This window comes from Ipomoea nil, unplaced genomic scaffold (assembly GCF_001879475.1).
Source record: "Ipomoea nil cultivar Tokyo-kokei standard unplaced genomic scaffold, Asagao_1.1 scaffold2219, whole genome shotgun sequence".
NCBI classification, from domain to species: domain Eukaryota; kingdom Viridiplantae; phylum Streptophyta; class Magnoliopsida; order Solanales; family Convolvulaceae; genus Ipomoea; species Ipomoea nil.
This window is the reverse complement of record NW_017618647.1, coordinates 75,852-95,421: the sequence shown is the minus strand read 5'-3', so window position 1 is coordinate 95,421 and position 19,570 is coordinate 75,852. Positions and strand designations below refer to the sequence as shown.

The 19,570-nt window shown below is 37.2% G+C and overlaps 1 protein-coding gene across 1 annotated transcript; it reads right to left on the bottom strand.

Annotated features, from left to right (window-relative positions):
* Positions 1-13,695: 13,695 nt before the first annotated feature.
* On the bottom strand, positions 13,696-15,869 carry LOC109150201. The gene is made up of 4 exons (XM_019298118.1): positions 15,765-15,869; positions 14,424-15,659; positions 13,865-14,216; positions 13,696-13,715 (listed from the first exon to the last, which is right to left on the bottom strand). Exons 1-4 carry the CDS (start codon positions 15,867-15,869, stop codon positions 13,696-13,698), a joined length of 1,713 nt encoding a protein of 570 aa, XP_019153663.1.
* Between the last annotated feature and the right edge of the window lie 3,701 nt (positions 15,870-19,570).

Below are 19,570 nucleotides of genomic sequence, written 5' to 3'. Positions count from 1 at the left end.
AAGTTGACAATCAAATCAAATTGAAGACCTACTATTGTCAACAATATCAGGCTATGAAGATTCAAAATTCAAATATCAAATTGTCCCACTCCAACGGATATATTTGATTGCCTATAAAAAGCCATGAAGACTTGAAGACAAACAGCGTGTGGAGCAGAGGTGAACAAGATAGACACAAGATAGAAGTGCAATACACACGAAAATTCAAAAAGTGCAAGTGCTCAAATATTCTTAGAGACTTAGTCTGAATAGTCTCAAATCTAGTTGGAGAGAGATACAATTACCTTTGTATTTGTAATTGTAAAAAGAGTATAGCTGTGTGCAAAATACTCTAGTGAGTGTAGCTGTGTGCAAAACACTCGTAGTTGCTAAGTGTAGGTGTGTGCAAGACACTTAGTTGGCGTTGAGTATAGCTGTGTGCGAAATACTCGGAGTTGAGTGTAGCTGTGTGCGAGACACTCGGAGTTGGGTGTAGCTGTGTGCAAAACATCCGGAAGAAGTGCTTGTGTAGCGCTTATTCACTATTGTAACTGTGTGTGGAAAAATAGTGAATTTCTCCTAGACGCAAAAGGAGAAAAGTGGACTAGGAAGATTACGCCACTTCCGAACCACTATAAATTGCCTCTCTCATTTACATACCGCACTTACATAATTTGCTCTATCTATCTATCTTATCCGACTAACCCGTTTACTATTCATAATCAATCTTAATCGTTCGGGTTTAGTGTGCTTTCACGTATGCATGTGACTCAAACTTCTCGAGCTTAAATAGTGATTTATTCTAAGCAAGTTTGACGTGTTGCATGTAACATTCGTCACACGTTCGACGTGATACGATATTTATTTACAATCTTGAATATTGTTATTATATATTGAGTGAACCATCTTCTTTATATATTCAAGATACCTCTGTTACTTTATTCTATCTTACATGCGTATTTAATTCATTATTTGGGCATAACTCTTTACATACTACCTATTCCGCTGTGCAGTTTAAATTAACTCTATTTACTTGTTACTGAGAGTTGAAATTACCAAAGAGTTATTTATTTCGGAAAAAGCTTGAAAGTCTATTCACCCCCCCCTCTAGACTTTCACCACCCTATCGGGACCAACAATTGGTATCAGAGCGGTTGTCTATTTGATTCAATTTTGACTGCTAGACAGATCTCGAAAAATCAAGATGATGAAAAGAGATATGATCTTGCCCAAAACTTATTGTTTTCTTTAGAAAAATTTGATGATTGGAAAATTCGCATTCAGGTACATTTATCCGCATTACATGATGAAATGTGGGAAGTGGTTACGAGTGGTCCTATTGAGATTTTGCAAGTCAACACCTCATCCGTACAAACAAGTGACACTCCACAATACATTCCAAAACCGAAAGCGGAATGGTCTCGTGAAGATAGAACAAGAAATAACTTGGACAATATTGCCAAGGATATTTTGTTTAAATCTATCGATGACACGATATTTCCAAAAGTTCGAAAGTGTCAATCCGCGAAGGAAGTTTGGGAAACGCTCATTCAAATTGGTGAAGGAGACGAACAAGAAAAAGATAATAAGCTCACTATAGCATTAAAGAAATTCGAGGATTTCAAAATGCTAAACGGCGAGAATATTACCGACATGGAAACGAGATTTGCAAAATCTTAGGAGAGATTAATGATCTTGGAAAATATATTAATCAAAAAGAAATCTCACTCAAAATTCTACGTGGTCTACCATCTACATGGGACATGAAGGTCACGGCCATGAGAGATCATAGGGATCTAAAAACCCTATCGACCGATAAGCTCTTTAGTGATCTAAAAGCTTATGAATTTGAGATGAAATCAAGATTAGAGGAAGATCATGAAGAAAAGAACAATGCACTTATAGCCGAGCAACCATCAACCTCAAGGTCAGTACAAAATGTTGAATTATTACCTAATGATCAATTTGCTCTCTTTGTCAAGAAATTTAGGAAATTCATGAAGAGAAGCAACTACAAGAAAAATCCACAAGGGAAATCGTGGAATGCAACAAAGAATTCGAAAAAAGAAATTGTTGAGGAAGATTCGAATTTATGCTACAACTGTAGAAAGCCTGGACACTTTGCAGCAAGTTGTCCACACCCCAAGGTAAGTAAAAGTCAATATACGAATATCTCTAACTCTCAACAGGAAGAATTCAAGCCCAAAGATAAAAGGTTCACAAAGGAGAGAAGAAAAACACTCATTAGTGACCCACTTGAGATAAGTGAGTCAGAAGAATCTTCAAGTGATGAAAGTGACACCTCAAAGGATGACAATGCAATGTTTTGCATGAGCATCTCCAACAACTCACCCTACGAGGACATGTGTCTTATGACAAATGGAAATGAAGAAAATGAGGTAACATCTTACTCTTATGATTTTGTCAATTCTTCATTTTCTAGAGAGTCCTTCTTTCACTTAATGGAAGAATGTCAAACCGTAATGGACACTCACTCTCAACTCAAAGAGCGCAATTATCTTTTGATTCTCGAAAAAGATCAAATAAATGAGAAATTGCAAAATGCTCTACTTGAAGTGAAAGACTTGAAAGATAAAATTATTTGTCTTCAAGAAGAGTGTAAATCAAGGGAAGTGAGAGAACACAACCTTAGAGAGGTTATAGCAACATTTACACATTCATCCAAAATAATGGACAAAATGGTAAATATGCAAAAACCCTCAAGTGATAAAACCGGACTCGGTTATGATCCATCGTGTTCTCAAGCCTCCAAGAACTTGGCCAATTCTACTACTACTTTAAATAATAAAGTCCAAGTAGTAAAATTTGTTAAATGTCAAGAAAGCACAGTGAGACAAGGAATTGGTTACCAAACAAATGTCAAAATTAATACTGTTAGGCCGAATATTTCGCCTAAACAGTATACAAAAAGGCAAAAGTTTGTTCCTAAATGGAAATACACCAATGAGTCTAGTGCACAAAGCCCTCATAGGAGAATGGGAAGGAATCCAAGAATTGAGGCAGAGAGATTTTATCCCCCTAGACAAGATTGGTTTGATAATATTAAACCATGGACTAAGTCCAGATTTAATGCTTATCATAGGCTCAAACAATCTACCTCCCACGTGCCAAAAAATTGAGTCAATTTTCAAAAACCGGCACAAAAATTGTTTTCAAAAATTAATTATGATTATAATGTGTTTAATGGTTACCAATCACCTAAACTTAGATCAGTGAGTACAAGGTGGATTTGGGTACCAAAAATGACTAACACCCAAGGACCCAAATCAAGTTGGGTACCTAAAAATGTTTAATTTGTTTGCAGGAAGTTTGGTACTTCGATAGTGGATGTTCTAGACACATGACTGGAAATAAATCTAGTCTTGTGAATCTTAAAAATATCGAAGGACCAAAAGTCGTATTCGGTGGAAATGAACGATACGGCATAACAAAAGGAATTGGAACAATTTTTCGAAATGGTTTGAAAATCGAAGATGTATCCTTTGTTGAAGGTCTAAAATTCAACTTGTTGAGTACAAGTCAATTTTGTGACAAAGGATATCTAGTAGAGTTCTTCAAAGACAAGTGCCAAGTGAAGAATAATTCCTCGGGAGAAGTTGTGCTCGAAGGAATAAGGAAGAAAAATATGTATGTTGTGGATTGGAACACAACAAAAGAATCAGTGTGCCTACTAGCAAACAACTCACACGCAACAAGTTGGGAATGGCACAAGAAGTTGAATCATTTAAACTTCAAGACAATCAACAAGCTAGCAAGAAACAAACTCGTTGAAGGTTTACCCGACATTATCTACAAGAAAGATCAAATATGTGATGCTTGCCAAAGAGGAAAGCAAATCAAGTCATCTTTCAAATCCAAAGCCCAAGAATCTACAACAAGACCGCTGAGTCTACTACACATGGATCTATTTGGTCCAGTAGACCCTGCAAGTCTAAGTGGTAAGAAATATACACTAGTTGTTGTTGATGATTTTTCCAGGTACACATGGACGATATTTCTCAAAAAGAAAAACGAAGTCGAGCAAAAGTTGCCAGAACTACTCAAGCTGCTACAAAACGAGAAAGACTTGAAAATTGCAAAAATCCGAACTGATCGAGGAACAGAGTTCGTGAATCAAGTAATTAAAGCCTACTGCAATTCTCAAGGAATTCTACATCAATTATCTGCCGCACGTACACCGCAAAAAAATGGTGTAGCCGAAAGAAGAAATAGAACGTTAAAAGAAGCCGCACGAGTGATGATTACGTCAGCCGAACTACCTAAAAGATATTGGGCTGAAGCAATCAACACCGCCTGCTACACGCAAAATCGAAGCTTGATACACAAGTCTTACAATAAGACTCCGTACGAATTATGGAAAGGGAGAAAACCTAAACTCAATTATTTCCATACTTTTGGCATCAAATGTTTTATTCTTAATAATGGTAAAACATATCTAAAGACTTTTGATGAGCGTGCAGATGAAGGAATATTTTTAGGATATTCATCTACCAGCAAAGCATTCAGAGTATTGAACAAGAAATCAATGGTGGTAGAAGAATCAATTCATGTTACATTTGATGAAGCTCATAAGAAGAAAACCCAGAGCAACAAAAATGATCAGGAAAGTTGTCAAGTTGAAAAGTCATTTAATGACACTGACATATCTTTCAAAGATCAAATTATACAGGGTATGGAGCAATTGGACATTGATTGCAATAGTGAAGGACACGTGGAAGTCAATGAAGATCCCCACGTGGAAAGTCAAAATTCTCAAGTTGAAACACAAGTTGGAGATCAATCTGATGAGCAAAATGTGTCTACCTCCAACTTACCTACTGAGCAAGGAAACGTGGAAAGCCCATGCAACCTACAACCTGACTTGAGATGGCTCAAAAATCACCCTCCAGAGCTAGTGATTGGAGATCCACGAGAAGGAGTAAAAACAAGGTCCTCAAATATACATACTTTATTTTCTTGTTTTCTTTCTCAGGTGGAGCCCACAAACATTGAAGAAGCTCTAAGTGATCCAGATTGGATTAATGCAATGCAAGAAGAGCTTGATCAATTTAAAAGAAGTGACGTATGGGAATTAGTTCCAAGACCTGAAAATTATAATGTAATTAGAACAAAATGGGTCTTTCGGAACAAGGCAAATGAGGATGGAATTGTCATACGAAATAAAGCACGTTTAGTGGCAAAAGGATATTCACAAGAAGAAGGCATAGATTTCGATGAAACGTTTGCACCCGTTGCAAGACTGGAAGCCATCAGAATATTTCTAGCTTATGCCGCGTACAAAAATTTCACTGTCTATCAAATGGACGTGAAAAGTGCATTTTTGAACGGCTTACTTGAAGAGGAAGTCTACGTTGAGCAACCTCCTGGTTTTGAGGTAAAAGGTGATATTAATAAGGTCTACAGATTAAAGAAGGCGTTATATGGGTTAAAACAAGAACCGAGAGCTTGGTATGACACTCTATCAACGTTCCTAATTAACTGTGGTTTTACAAAAGGCCTTGTTGATAAAACCTTGTTTAGAATTCAAGAAAATGATCACATTTTATTGGTACAAATTTATGTTGATGATATTATCTTTGGTAGTACTAATAAAACTTTATGTGAGAAATTTTCCAAGCTAATGCAGAATAAGTTCGAGATGAGCATGATGGGAGAGTTGAACTACTTTCTTGGTTTACAAGTAATGCAACTCAATGAAGGAATATTCATCAATCAGGCCAAATACACGAAAGATCTTATAAAGAAATTCGGTCAAGATGGAAAATCCTCAATCAAGATCCCGATGAGCACATCTTTAAGATTGGATAAAGATGATGAAGGCAAGGACGTTGACGAAACAAAATATCGAGGAATGATTGGATCATTACTATACCTCACTGCAAGCTGACCAGATATATCTTATTCAGTGGGAGTATGTGCCAGGTTCCAGTCAAAGCCAAAAGAAAGTCATTTTCTTGCTACCAAGAAAATCATCCGATACCTAAAAGGAACAATCAATGTGGGATTATGGTATCTCAAAGAAGGTAATTTTACACTAACTGGTTTCTCAGATGCAGATTTTGCAGGATGTAAAATCGATCGAAAAAGTACCTCAGGGACATGCCAGTTCTTAGGGGGAAGATTGGTATCATGGTTTAGCAAAAAGCAAAACTCCATAGCCACAAGTACAGCCGAAGCTGAATATATTGCTGCTGGGAGTTGTTGCGCGCAAATTCTTTGGATGAAACAACAGCTGAAAGATTATGGCGTGAATTGTGAAAATGTCAACATATTGTGTGACAATACAAGTGCCATAGCTATAACACACAATCCCGTGTTACATTCAAGAACAAAACACATTGATGTGAGACATCATTTTATCCGGGATCATGTCGAAAAGAAGGAATTATCAATTGAATACATCCCGACCGAGAATCAAATAGCTGACATTCTCACAAAACCTCTGTGTGAATCAAGATTTTCAAAATTAAGACACGAGATGGGCATGATTGAATTGAGCTAAGTTTCTAAACTCTATTTAAATTAAAAGCTCAAATTTTTTATCTGAAAAATTCGTTACTATCTGATTTATTTAAATCTCTTTCGTGCCTATGTGTCTCACATGCAAATTTGTCACATCCTACATATTTAAGTCTACATTAAATGTTGAAAAAGCATATATTGCATGCATGTCTATCCGTGTATCTATCTATTTACTTCTTACACAAATAAAAATTATTAAGATTTACACAATCTTACCATTTAAGAGTGACAAGATAGTATGATGATGGTTTTTACCTTAAATGAGAACACCTTTTTATGGTAGTTGTATACAATAAATTGTCTAAAAAGAATCAATTCTTTTTCTTTCTTCCAACTACATAAAAACATGTATATATGCACATATTATTTTCGGAACAGATTTAGTGCTCTATGAATTTTATTTCAGGTAAAATCAGTCCGAGTATATCTAAATTTTTGGCGCCACATCAGCAGACAAATTGGATGGAGAATATATAACCTAAACTAACTATCAGTTAGGTCAAAGGTTGGAAGCTATTGGAATATCAAAAATACCCCTCACTTATTAAAAGTCAAATTTTAAGTTGTGAGGATATTTGTGTAAAGACACCTCCCTTCCACCCAACCGGTTGGAAGAGCCACTATTACACTCAAAACTCTCAAAATCTTTTCACCTTCCATAGCCGAAACACTCAATCTTCACCTCTTTCAAAATCTTCAATCCCTCAATCTCTAAAAATACCAAGCACATTATGGCTGCCATTGGAGATTCAAGCTCTCAACCGAATGAAGAACACTCTACACAACTCAACCTCTCGAAGCTAGCAGTTGGAATCAAGGCCGGAGGAAGTTTTGACCCTCAAGGATTTCTAAAAGAAGCCGAGAACTCTCATCTTGCACAAAAGATCATCCATGCACTTCAACAAAGTAATCTCATGAGGTTATGTTCTTATCCATACTCAGGATTTTATGATGAAGATGTAGCAGATTTTTATATGAATGCCAAGGTTGTTGGATGGACCATTGAGTCCACCGTGAATGGAACTCTCATCACCATTGATGAACAAGAGTTGCACACAACCTTTGGACTGCCTATATCTAGTCCAGAACAACCACTGTTGGACTTAGATGTTCACACATATGATCACATGGAAATTTGGTCAGAAATTCGGAATGAGAATGCTTCTCTCGAACCAAATATTTCTGGTCAAAAATCTGACCTGAAGCATGAGTATGAGATGCTAGTTAGAATTCTCTATAAATGTGTATTGTGCAAATTGAATAGTATGGAGAATATATCACCCGTGAGAATTGGATATTTGCTTGCTGTGATGAATGGAGTTAGGGGTGGCTGGAGTAAACTCATTTTGAGCCGGATTGCACATTTTGTGAAAGGTGCGAAAATTAGGAATGGGAAGTTCAATCGCATCCTAGGGTTCGGTTTGCTTATTGGTGAGATTATAAAAATGAAAGGGTTACCAATGAGATCAAGAAAGCCTTTTGGAAGTAACCGGATACTGTTTAAGGATCATGAAGAATCAACTGATTTGAACTCCAAGAGAAAAAGGAAACCGAGAGGCATTCCTGCTAGGAAAAGGCCAATTGTAGAAATTCTTGGTTTATCCTCTCAACCCGCAACTCAATCCCATGAAAACCCTACCTCAAGCCAAAATCCAAACACAAGCCAAAATCCTACCTCAAGCCAAAATCCAAACACAAGCCAAAATCCTACCTCAAGCCAAAATCCAAACACAAGCCAAAATCCAACCATAAGTCAAAATCCAAATACAAGCCAAAGTTTCATAAATCCTTTTTCCCAAATTGCCGAATTGGAAACAATGTTGAATGAGGAGATTCATCAAGTTGATGGACTTGATTTGGTGTTGGTGAGTGAATACCGAAGAGTCCTAAATTGGAGAAAATGGAGACTTGGTTCCTACCAAGATTTGATGACAAAAGGACCGAGTATGCAAGAAGAAGAAATATTTTCCTTGAATTGGATTGGTAACTTTGATGTTGGCCATGCAACTTTGATGTCTACGGTGAATGGAATATTTGTGAATAAATTAAAAGCTAAGTTGGCCGAAGCTACTGTTGATGTCACAGTCCAAGGAGAAATGCCTACGGAAGACGATTTCTTAGTTGACATTGATGAATTTGTCACAAGGAATGTAGAAGAAGAAAATGTCACATGTGGTGCACATTTAATGGACAGTGGTTTATATGATGTGAGTGTTTTGAATTTCACTGAAATAAGTCAAGATCAAAATGCCATGCAAGCTAGCCAACACACGAAGGAAATTCAATCCATTCATGCAGAAAGTGCACAAGGTGACACGCACGTGTTACACACACCGGAAAGAGAAGGATATCAAGTGGAAAATCAAGCACAATCTCACATGCTTGAAGTCAATTCTGCTCAAGAAGGAGCAAGGTGTGTTCCCACAACCCGAGAAGAGCAAGACATTGATGGCACAACCTCAAAGGAAAAATTGGAAAATCTGGAGAAAATTGTACTAAGCCTTGTTGACCGAATGGAAAGCATGTTTCAAGGCATCTACACTCATGTAGATCATGTTGTCAATACTCAAGGTGGAAAATTCGAAGCATCTTTTGATGAAAATCGGAGGAGTCAACAACATTTGATCGACACCCACCAAGCACTTGAGAGACAAGTTGGAGGACTGAATACAAATGTCAAGGGGCAACTCAATGAGTTCTACATCCAACTCTCTCAAATCCTCAAGAATTCTGGAAAGGCAAATGAAGCAATTGCCGTGAGTCAAAGCCAAGGAATCCTCAATGTTGTTCATCAACATGAGAAGCAGATTAGTGATGTCCACACGGATCTCATCTCCGTCAACACCAAAGTGGGCTGCCTTCGGGGATCATATGAAAATATTTCCGAATCTATTTCATCTCTTCGTGAATCGGTTCATACACTCCTTGATTACGCCAAAAAGGGGGAAGAGAGATTCAGTCATTTGGAAGGCATGCTTGAGATGATGATGACTGCCATGGCCACCCGAAATGTTGGCACAAGCAGTAGTAGAGGTGGAGGAGGCAGATCTGCTGGCAGAAATGTTGCTAGAAGAGGAGGACTAGAATATTGGTTCGGTAGTGGTGAGGCTAGCAGTCCAGGAGGATCAAGCAGCGCAAATACCACTAACCGTTCTTTTCGTGACATTGTTTGTGCAGGTGGAAATATTGAGCAAATTAATTGGTATAACCGTGCAGCTCTCTATTTGGAATCCACACCAAGAGATGGTAGAGTTGAAATGCCAAAGTTGGTGACTTTGAATAATCTACCAAAGGGTATGAAGAAGAGTGGTCCAAGTGATCAAAATTTGTGGGTTTCAAACGAGAATTTCAGAAGAATCCAAAGCTATGCTAGAGCTTTGATGATCGTGGTTCTAAAGGACTATATCAAAGTCAATGATGCCGAGCTACAAAATGGAAGAAGCCTAGAAGAATGCATCATATGGTATGAAGAAGGTATACTGCCTGGGAACAACATCATCGAAGCATTCAACTATTATTCAGTTGGGCAGGTATGCAACAATTATGCCATTAGTGACAATTTCATTGATGTTCAAAAACATATAAATCATGTGCTTAAAGAGAAGAGAAAAAAAGTCATTAGATGATTTGTATGATTGTCACATTTGTTTTTGTATGGTCCACGAGAAACATGAACCCATGAACAATTTGGAACAAGTTGGAATGATTCGAATTATCTGTTTATGATGCTATTAAGTTTTCCTTGTTATTTATTATTATTTTGTTTGTCTTGAAAGGTAACATTTTTAGCTTAGATTGTATCAAATCGCATAAATTGGAAAAATGCAAAAATTCATTATTATTAAAATCCAAAAATGCGAATAGGAATTTCAGTTGCTAAAAATACCTTTCTTAGAGTCAAAATCAAATGTTAAACTCGTCTTGGCTATGTCTAAGTTAATAAAATCTTTTGAAAAATAATTGTTTTTAAAAGACAAGCCAAATGACTGAGTATAGGTTTTGGCGTCATCAAAAAGGGGGAAAATTGATAGGAATATTTTTGTAAGTTTTGATGAGCCAAATGTACTTTAGATCCCCTGTGTTTTTAGGTCTTTTAGTACAAGCATCATAAATCAGAATATCGAGTCAAAAGGAATCTACCATAGGAAGAACAAAATTAATTTGAGAAATTAATTTTGGTCCTACGAGTATTCATCCGAGAAAGAAGCATAAAGGAATGGCATTGCAAAGAATGATCGAATGAGCCTAACGGCGAAATGGTAGAAGTCTTTATTCAAAACGATTACACCTGAGATCGATTCCCCCCAAGGATTTATTTTTTACAAGTCAAATTTTCGGACAAGCACAATGCTACCCAAAGAGCACAATGCTACCAAAAGAGCACAATGTATTAAAAAGAGCACAATGTACTAAGGAGCACAATGCTACCAAAAGAGCACGATGCGGACAAGCATAATGTGTGCTAAAGAGCACAATGTGTGCTAAGGAGCATGATGTGTGCTGACAAGCACAATGTGTGCTAAAGAGCACAATGTGTGCTAAGGAGCACAATGTGTGCTAAGGAGCACAATGCTCAAAAGAAGCACAATGTATCAAAAGGAGCACGATGTGTCCAAAGAAGCACAATGTGACCAAATCAGAAAAGCACAATGTTCAAGTTAAGAAGCACGATGTTCAAGTCAAAGGAGCACAATGTGGCAAAGAAGCAAGATGATCAGAAATTGGATTAATTCGAAGGAATTTATTCCAAGTCTACCCACATGCCACAAGAATCCAAAATTGCCTGAAAGACATTTGATCAGAACGGTAAAATATTTATGAAGACATGAATATAAAAACTTATCCTAGAAATAAATTCTATCACATGAATTTATTTCAAAGATACGTTGGATATTCAATATGACAAGAAAAATAATATTTTAAGAAACAACTAGAAAATCAAGTTGTGATAAAATATTATTTGTCAGGCAAGTTGACAATCAAATCAAATTGAAGACCTACTATTGTCAACAATATCAGGCTATGAAGATTCAAAATTCAAATATCAAATTGTCCCACTCCAACGGATATATTTGATTGCCTATAAAAAGCCATGAAGACTTGAAGACAAACAGCGTGTGGAGCAGAGGTGAACAAGATAGACACAAGATAGAAGTGCAATACACACGAAAATTCAAAAAGTGCAAGTGCTCAAATATTCTTAGAGACTTAGTCTGAATAGTCTCAAATCTAGTTGGAGAGAGATACAATTACCTTTGTATTTGTAATTGTAAAAAGAGTATAGCTGTGTGCAAAATACTCTAGTGAGTGTAGCTGTGTGCAAAACACTCATAGTTGCTAAGTGTAGGTGTGTGCAAGACACTTAGTTGGCGTTGAGTATAGCTGTGTGCGAAATACTCGGAGTTGAGTGTAGCTGTGTGCGAGACACTCGGAGTTGGGTGTAGCTGTGTGCAAAACATCCGGAAGAAGTGCTTGTGTAGCGCTTATTCACTATTGTAACTGTGTGTGGAAAAATAGTGAATTTCTCCTAGACGCAAAAGGAGAAAAGTGGACTAGGAAGATTACGCCACTTCCGAACCACTATAAATTGCCTCTCTCATTTACATACCGCACTTACATAATTTGCTCTATCTATCTATCTTATCCGACTAACCCATTTACTATTCACAATCAATCTTAATCGTTCGGGTTTAGTGTGCTTTCACGTATGCATGTGACTCAAACTTCTCGAGCTTAAATAGTGATTTATTCTAAGCAAGTTTGACGTGTTGCATGTAACATTCGTCACACGTTCGACGTGATACGATATTTATTTACAAGAATATTGTTATTATATATTGAGTGAACCATCTTCTTTATATATTCAAGATACCTCTGTTACTTTATTCTATCTTACATGCGTATTTAATTCATTATTTGGGCATAACTCTTTACATACTACCTATTCCGCTGTGCAGTTTAAATTAACTCTATTTACTTGTTACTGAGAGTTGAAATTACCAAAGAGTTATTTATTTCGGAAAAAGCTTGAAAGTCTATTCACCCCCCCCCCCCCCCTCTAGACTTTCACCACCCTATCGGGACCAACACTATGTGTTTTTACTTGTTAATTAGTTATGCACCAATTTAGTTAATTAATTAAACTTGTTTATGCAAGTATAAATAATAACTGCAGAAAGCATAAAGTAAATTAAAAACACAAAGAAATTGTTACGCAGTTCGGAGCTCCTTCTCCTACGTCTGCGGGGCAACCCACGTCTGCCCAATCCACTATAGATGTTCACCAAAAGGAGTATTACAAGAGGTAAATGAAGACGGCCTCCAGCCTTTACCACTACCACTCTTTCTAACACCTATCCAGGACTGACACACGAATACCCGAACAATCTTCACAAGTTGCTTCAGCAGTACCACGTACTGATCATGTAGTACAATTTAAATACTCTTAAGAATTAAATCATAAATCACATTAAAACATAAAATAGCTTTGTAAATTCAGGATAGCTCTCGCAATGTGTAAGAATCAAATTGGCAATGTCTTCATTCGAGCAGTATGTTTTTATAGTGCTTCATGAGCCTTTTGTTTTGATCCTCAATTGTAGCCTCTTCCTTAGCCTTCCACTGTTCGAATAAGCCACAACCACTCATTTTTGTTCTTTGAATGCTTCACCATAGACTTAATTATACACTGCATGCTGGCCACTAATTTTATACTCACATGGTCCATAAAAGAATTAAGCTAACAACACTAATTTAATTTAAATCTAGTAAAACCAATAAAATAGCCAATAGTGTAAATTTATTTTACACTTACAATCTCCCCCTTTGGCATTTTATTTGGAAAACTTGAGTATCAAATACTTTGGGCAAGAATCAATTTAAATTTTATTTATAGCCCTTAGTATAGGTACTTAACATAACATAAAAAAATAACAAATTAAATTCTTTTGGACCATTTGTGAGTAGAGAACCTAATTGGAAATCTTCAATTCTTGAATCACACACATAAGCATTGAAAACATAGCATACCATATCAACGATTAACTTGTGCATGTGAGATACCATACCAAAAATATCCATACAGTTAGTTTGGAGCACCAAACACTACTATTACTCCCCCTAACTAATATAAGTCCATTATTACCATACTGACTAGCATTAACACTTCCAAAACTAACCAATACCAACAAACACTGCCAAATAAAACCGTACCATAGTCATCCAAAAAAAACAGTAGTCATCCAAAAAGTAGAAGATTTCATCCAAAAAGAACCGTAATACTCCCCCTTTTGCCAAATAAATGACAAAGGAAGGTGAACATCAAATAGTGGATTAGAGTTACCGTGCAGACGGGTGCCCGAGTCTGAATCATCTTCTTCATCTTCAGAGTCAGAATCCGAGGAAGCAGCTCCAGTGTCAGCTAAAACCCGAGCGTGAATAGCTTCCATGCGAGTGATTTCTTCGAGCTGTGCATCACGAAGCTTTGCAAGGCCAGAGATGGTGACTTGTTGAGAGGTGACTGACTGTTGAACTTGTGCAATAGAGGCCTCAAGAGTGAGCACAATCTGCCTACGAGCAACCAATGTTGGGGGCTCTTTGGGAACCAGTCTTGAGCCTGGACGAGAAGCTGACGCAGTGTCAGTAGATGAAGCTGGCGCAGAAACCAGTGGCGCTGGAGGTGGAATAGCAGGAAGCTGATCAAGTGAAGCTCGATCATCATAATGGCCCCGTTGTGTAAGTCAATCATAAAAAATGTAAGCATTGTCAGGAGTTGTAATCACTTCTTCCTTATAGGGCTTAAAACCATGATCCTGAAACACCCCATAAATCAAACACGGAAATGGGAGATGGACTTTGGTTTCTTTCTTCTGCAAAAAAGATATTACGTGAGAGAAAATAACCATGCCGAGGTTGAACGGAAGACGGTTCCTGATTTTGTATAGAAGGCCAGCTAGATGTTCTGGTACTTGGTGGCGACGGACTGCCGGGAACCAATTTGCCGATGCAAGGCGAAGAAGAACGGAGTAGACAGTTGTGAGCTTCAAGCTTGAAATTCCATCACTCGGCCATGAAACCACTTTATTATGAGTGAGTGCACTTGCCAACAAGTGAGGATTAGGATCCGGAGAAGCAGGATGATTTGGTGTGCCCAAATATGCATTAATCTCGGTAGGCCCGAAAGGATACCAAGTGCCACGAATGAAAACCTGATGAAATCGTGCTGAGCCTTCAGTGAATGTGTCCAAGGTCAAATTTGTGTAAAATTCTGCTGTCAACCATGTGGAGTAGGGACCAATATGGCGTAGAGAGGCAAGCAAATTTTGATCACGTAACAACGGGATAATATTGCACTTGGCAGCCAAATCCTCTTCATTGATGGATTTTTCGACGATGAAAACACGGTTGACATGAGTTTTCCAAACAGCAAATAAATCGGGAGACAGAAGATGCGGTTTGTAGACCTTGCTTGATCCTTTCGATTTGGAGCCAGATGGCGTAGGAACAACATGTGTGTCAACTTGGGCTCTTGACCGAGTGGTTCTGGGTGGCAATGTGGAACTCATCCGTTGAAGTTTACGGTCAGTTTGAGTTTCAACATCATCCAACTGTGACAATCCTCTCTTTTCTGCAATACCTGAAACAGAGATTTTCTCGTTTCCCTTTCGGGAAGATTTAGAAATAGGAACAGAGATAATGGGAACCGATTCTTGAGTAGATGAAACAGGAATGGGTACAGGATCAGAGTGACTTTTAAACGCAGCAATAGTAATGGGGATAGAAAAGGCCGAACAAGATACAGTTGGAACAGACACATGTTGGGCAACATTTCGAATGGAAAACGCAGATGGCAAAGAATTTACTAAGTCAGATAAAGCAACTAAATCAACATTTTCCCTAGGTAAATTGTGAGTCAAAGGATCATAAGGATCACCAGGTACAGGCAGAGTTTGAACATCAAAAACATCATGAGATATGGGAAACACAAATTGATCAGGCAAAGATACATCAAAATCAATTTTTCTAGATGTGTTTAAAGGTGAAGAGAGGGCAGGGAGTACCACTGTCTGAGATGAGGCAAGAGACGCTGGACCGGGAAGAGTGGAATCTGGGACAGCGGCTGACACAGGTGGAAACGGCTAAGGTGTGGCTGAGATATGGCGAGCTAGAGCAAGCATTTGCCTCTGTTCTTTGTCCGTGAGCCCTTCCAGTAGAAACCCATCTGATTTAATTGTTGCAAGAACCTTATCGGTAGCTTCAGGAGATAAGGGAGACTCGGCATCAATGATTTTTCGAAATAGGTTGGCTCTTTCGGATCGAGTTACGTAGGTGAGAAATGGATTTTCCATGGGTGTAGCTTGTAGAGAGCAACAATAGTGGAAGGTGAAGAGATGAATATGATGGTGGTGATCTCGGGTTAGAGAGGAAGACCAAGAGAGACAAAAAGTAATGGGTTGATTTGATGTCTAACTTGAAAAGGCGTGAGAGAGTTGATGGCTAGGATAGATATAATGATATACATAGGTTTGTAGATGAGTGGAAAAAGGAGAGATTGATGGTGTTTGACTAGAATTAGTCTTCTAGATGCAAGCATGAGACATCCGAAAAAAATGAAGAATAAAACACCCCAAGGAAAAATTAGTAATTCATAAATAGATAAGTAAGACCGGAAATATTAAATAATCCCAAACAAATTCATATCCCTTTGTCCCTGGTAACAGAAACCAATTAATCAGTTAGTTCAAAAAAAAATAAAAAAAATAAAAAAAAAAATACCTGCTGGAGAATTTAGACATTAATCGTACAAACTCCGAGAGCTGCACAAAGTAGTTCAAACCTGGATTTGTCTAATGGTTTCGTGAATAAATCTGCAAGATTTTTGTCAGTAGGAATGTATTCTAACTTAATTTCTTTTTCTTCAACTAGTTCACGGATGAAATGATGACGGATGTCTATGTGCTTCGTCCGGGAGTGTTGGACCGGATTTTTAGATATATTGATCGCAATCGTGTTGTCGCAGAAGAGGACCATATTTTTCTGATCAAACCCGTAATCGGACAGCATTTGACGCATCCAAAGCAGTTGTGTACAACAACTGCCTGCAGCTATGTACTCAACTTCTGCAGTGCTGAGCGATATTGAATTTTGTTTTTTACTCAGCCAGGCAACCAGATTTTTCCCAATAAAGAAACATCCTCCGGACGTGCTTTTGTGACTCTACACCCATACTATTATTCAGGGCCGGTTTTTAGATTTTTGTGGCCCTGTTCGGGTAAATAAATAAGGCCCTACCAAAATTAAAATCTATAAAACTAATACCGTAATTTTATTATCTAAATATATAACAAAAAAAAATTATCCGTGCATCGCACGCACACTGCACGGATAATTTGGCAATTATTTGCTCGAATTCAAGCAATGATAACATAAAAAAAAACATAATCGATAAAACTCATTTCATCAATTGCACTATATAATATTCATTGTTTTAATTTAAAGATTATAACAAATCTTTTTCGTGTAACGCACAGGTAAAAATAGACATATTATGGAATAATAATAATAGTGTGCACAAGTTTTGAACCTTAGACCTCAAAGTTAAAATACAATAAATACATGTTCCTACCATTTCTTTATAAAACCTTTTAAATTTAATTAAAAAATTTTAATTTTTATTTCTAAACTAACTAGGTAAAAATAAAATATTGAGCTTCTAAAATTTGGGGCCCTGTGCAGTAGCCCAGGTTGCACAGCCCAAAATTCGGACCTGCTATTATTGAGCTTCCTTGTGCATCTCAGAAATTAGAAGTTGTCTTCACGGAGTACCATTCTTGTCCTTGTCCACATTTTTCATCTGATATGTATGTTAGGGATTTTAGATGTTAGGATTTAGGGATTTAGATTTTAATTACTCTCAAATGAGGCGTCAACCATCTCGGTTCGAACTAAAAATGCATGAAAAACAAAAGCAGTTTACAAAATACTGTGTGCACTTAGGATAACGAATGTGTGTGTGCACCAAAACTATATTGGTGTTAAAGACTATGTTGTGCACTTGCGTTAAACGGTGTGTGTCATAACGTAAATAATGAGTGCGTGGATGAAAAGACGTAAATCAAATTGGTGTGCACCTATGTTGAACTATGTGCACTTGGGTTGATAGATTAGGGTGTGCACTTGGGTTGACTGTTGTGTGCACTTAGGTTACACTGTGTGTGCCATAATTTGTAGAATTAGAAAGAAAACTAATATATGAAATATCATGTGTGCACTTGGGTTAATGAATGTGTGCGTGCACCAAAACTAGATTGGTGTTAAAGACTATGATGTGCACTTGGGTTAAATAGTGTGCGTCATAACGTTAATAATGAGTATGTGCAGTGGATGAAAAGACGCAAAACAAGTTGGTGTGCACTTGGGTTGATAGATTAGGGTGTACACTTGGATTGACTGTGTGCACTTAGGTTACACTGTGTGTGCCAAAATATGCAGAATTAGTTTGTGTAGGAAAAGATGTTAAACATTTTGGTGTGCACTTCGATTGTGCTGTGTGTGCACTTAGATAGAAATGTGTGTGCACTTGGGTCAACGAGTTTGAGCCATGATATTCAAGAAAACTGATATACGAAATACCATGTGCATTTAGGTTAACGAATGTGTGCATGCACCAAAACGAGATTGATGTTAAAGACTATGTTGTGCACCTAAGTTAAACTGTGTGTGCATAACGTAAATAATGAGTATGTGGATGAAAATATGTAAAACAAATTGGTATGCACTTGGGTTTATAGATTAGGATGTGCACTTGGGTTGACTGTGTGCACTTAGGTTACATTGTATGTGTCATAATTTGCATAATTAGTCTGTGTAGGAAAAGATGTTAAACATTTTGGTGTGCAATTGAATTGTGCTCTGAAGAGACTCTCAAAATGAGAAGATTACAATAAGATAAACCAAGACCCACCAACAAAGACAAATTAAAGAAGGAAACTAAATGAGAAACCTTATACTAAAAACACAAATGAAAGACAACACAGAGACCAACATAACCAACAATCTACTGCAACTACATCAATTAAGAAGGGGTACGAATCATTTCCTCATCATCATCAGGTGCGACAACTCGAACACTACTCCATCGGAACTGCTCACCATCACATTCTTCTCCTATGCAGCCTCCGACGACACCGTTTTCGTCATATGCTTATGTTTTCAGGCAATATGAAATGTTGCAGTGAAGGTGGGGATTCGAGAGTTCTTAAACGAATCTACATAATTTTGGCAAAGGCTGCGTAATGCATAAGGACTGTACTATGAAAGGGTTTACTGATAATAGAGCTTAGGAATTAGGAATTTAGGATACTATCAATCTCTAACTCTGTATAATTAAAATAATTAAATAAATAAATAATATATATATGCACTAAAATACCCTTAATACCCCCAACTACCTAAAATAAATAAAAATCAGCCCTAAATAATAGGTTTTAATCTAAACCATTGATCACCCTAAATAAATGACTATGATGAGTTCCTAGGTTCCTACCTAAAGATAGGTTCCTATATGATTGTTCATATATATAGGGTAGGGTTCCCGTGAGAACATGTACTTAGGTGAGAACATGAGAACACATCATGTGCATCCATCTAATATTTTTTAAAGGTATAGATTAGATTAAGTGTGTGCGAACGCGCATTAAATGTGCGCAAACACACTTAATCGCGTTTGCACACATTTAATGCGCGTTTGCACACACTTAATCTAATCTAGACCATTAAAAAATATTAGATGGATGCACACGATTTGTTCTCACATTCTCACCTAAGCCGATGTTCTCATATGATCTTAAATCTATATATATATATATATATATATATATATATATATATATATATATACACACAAACTAAATTGTTCATGAACTCTTAGCAAATGAGCCTACAAATGTTCAGATTCTCTTCATTTATAAATCAAGCTATAAAATTTGTTCATTTATGTTCGTTTAGCTAAATAAATGAACGCTTAAAAGTTCTATTTGCTAACACACAC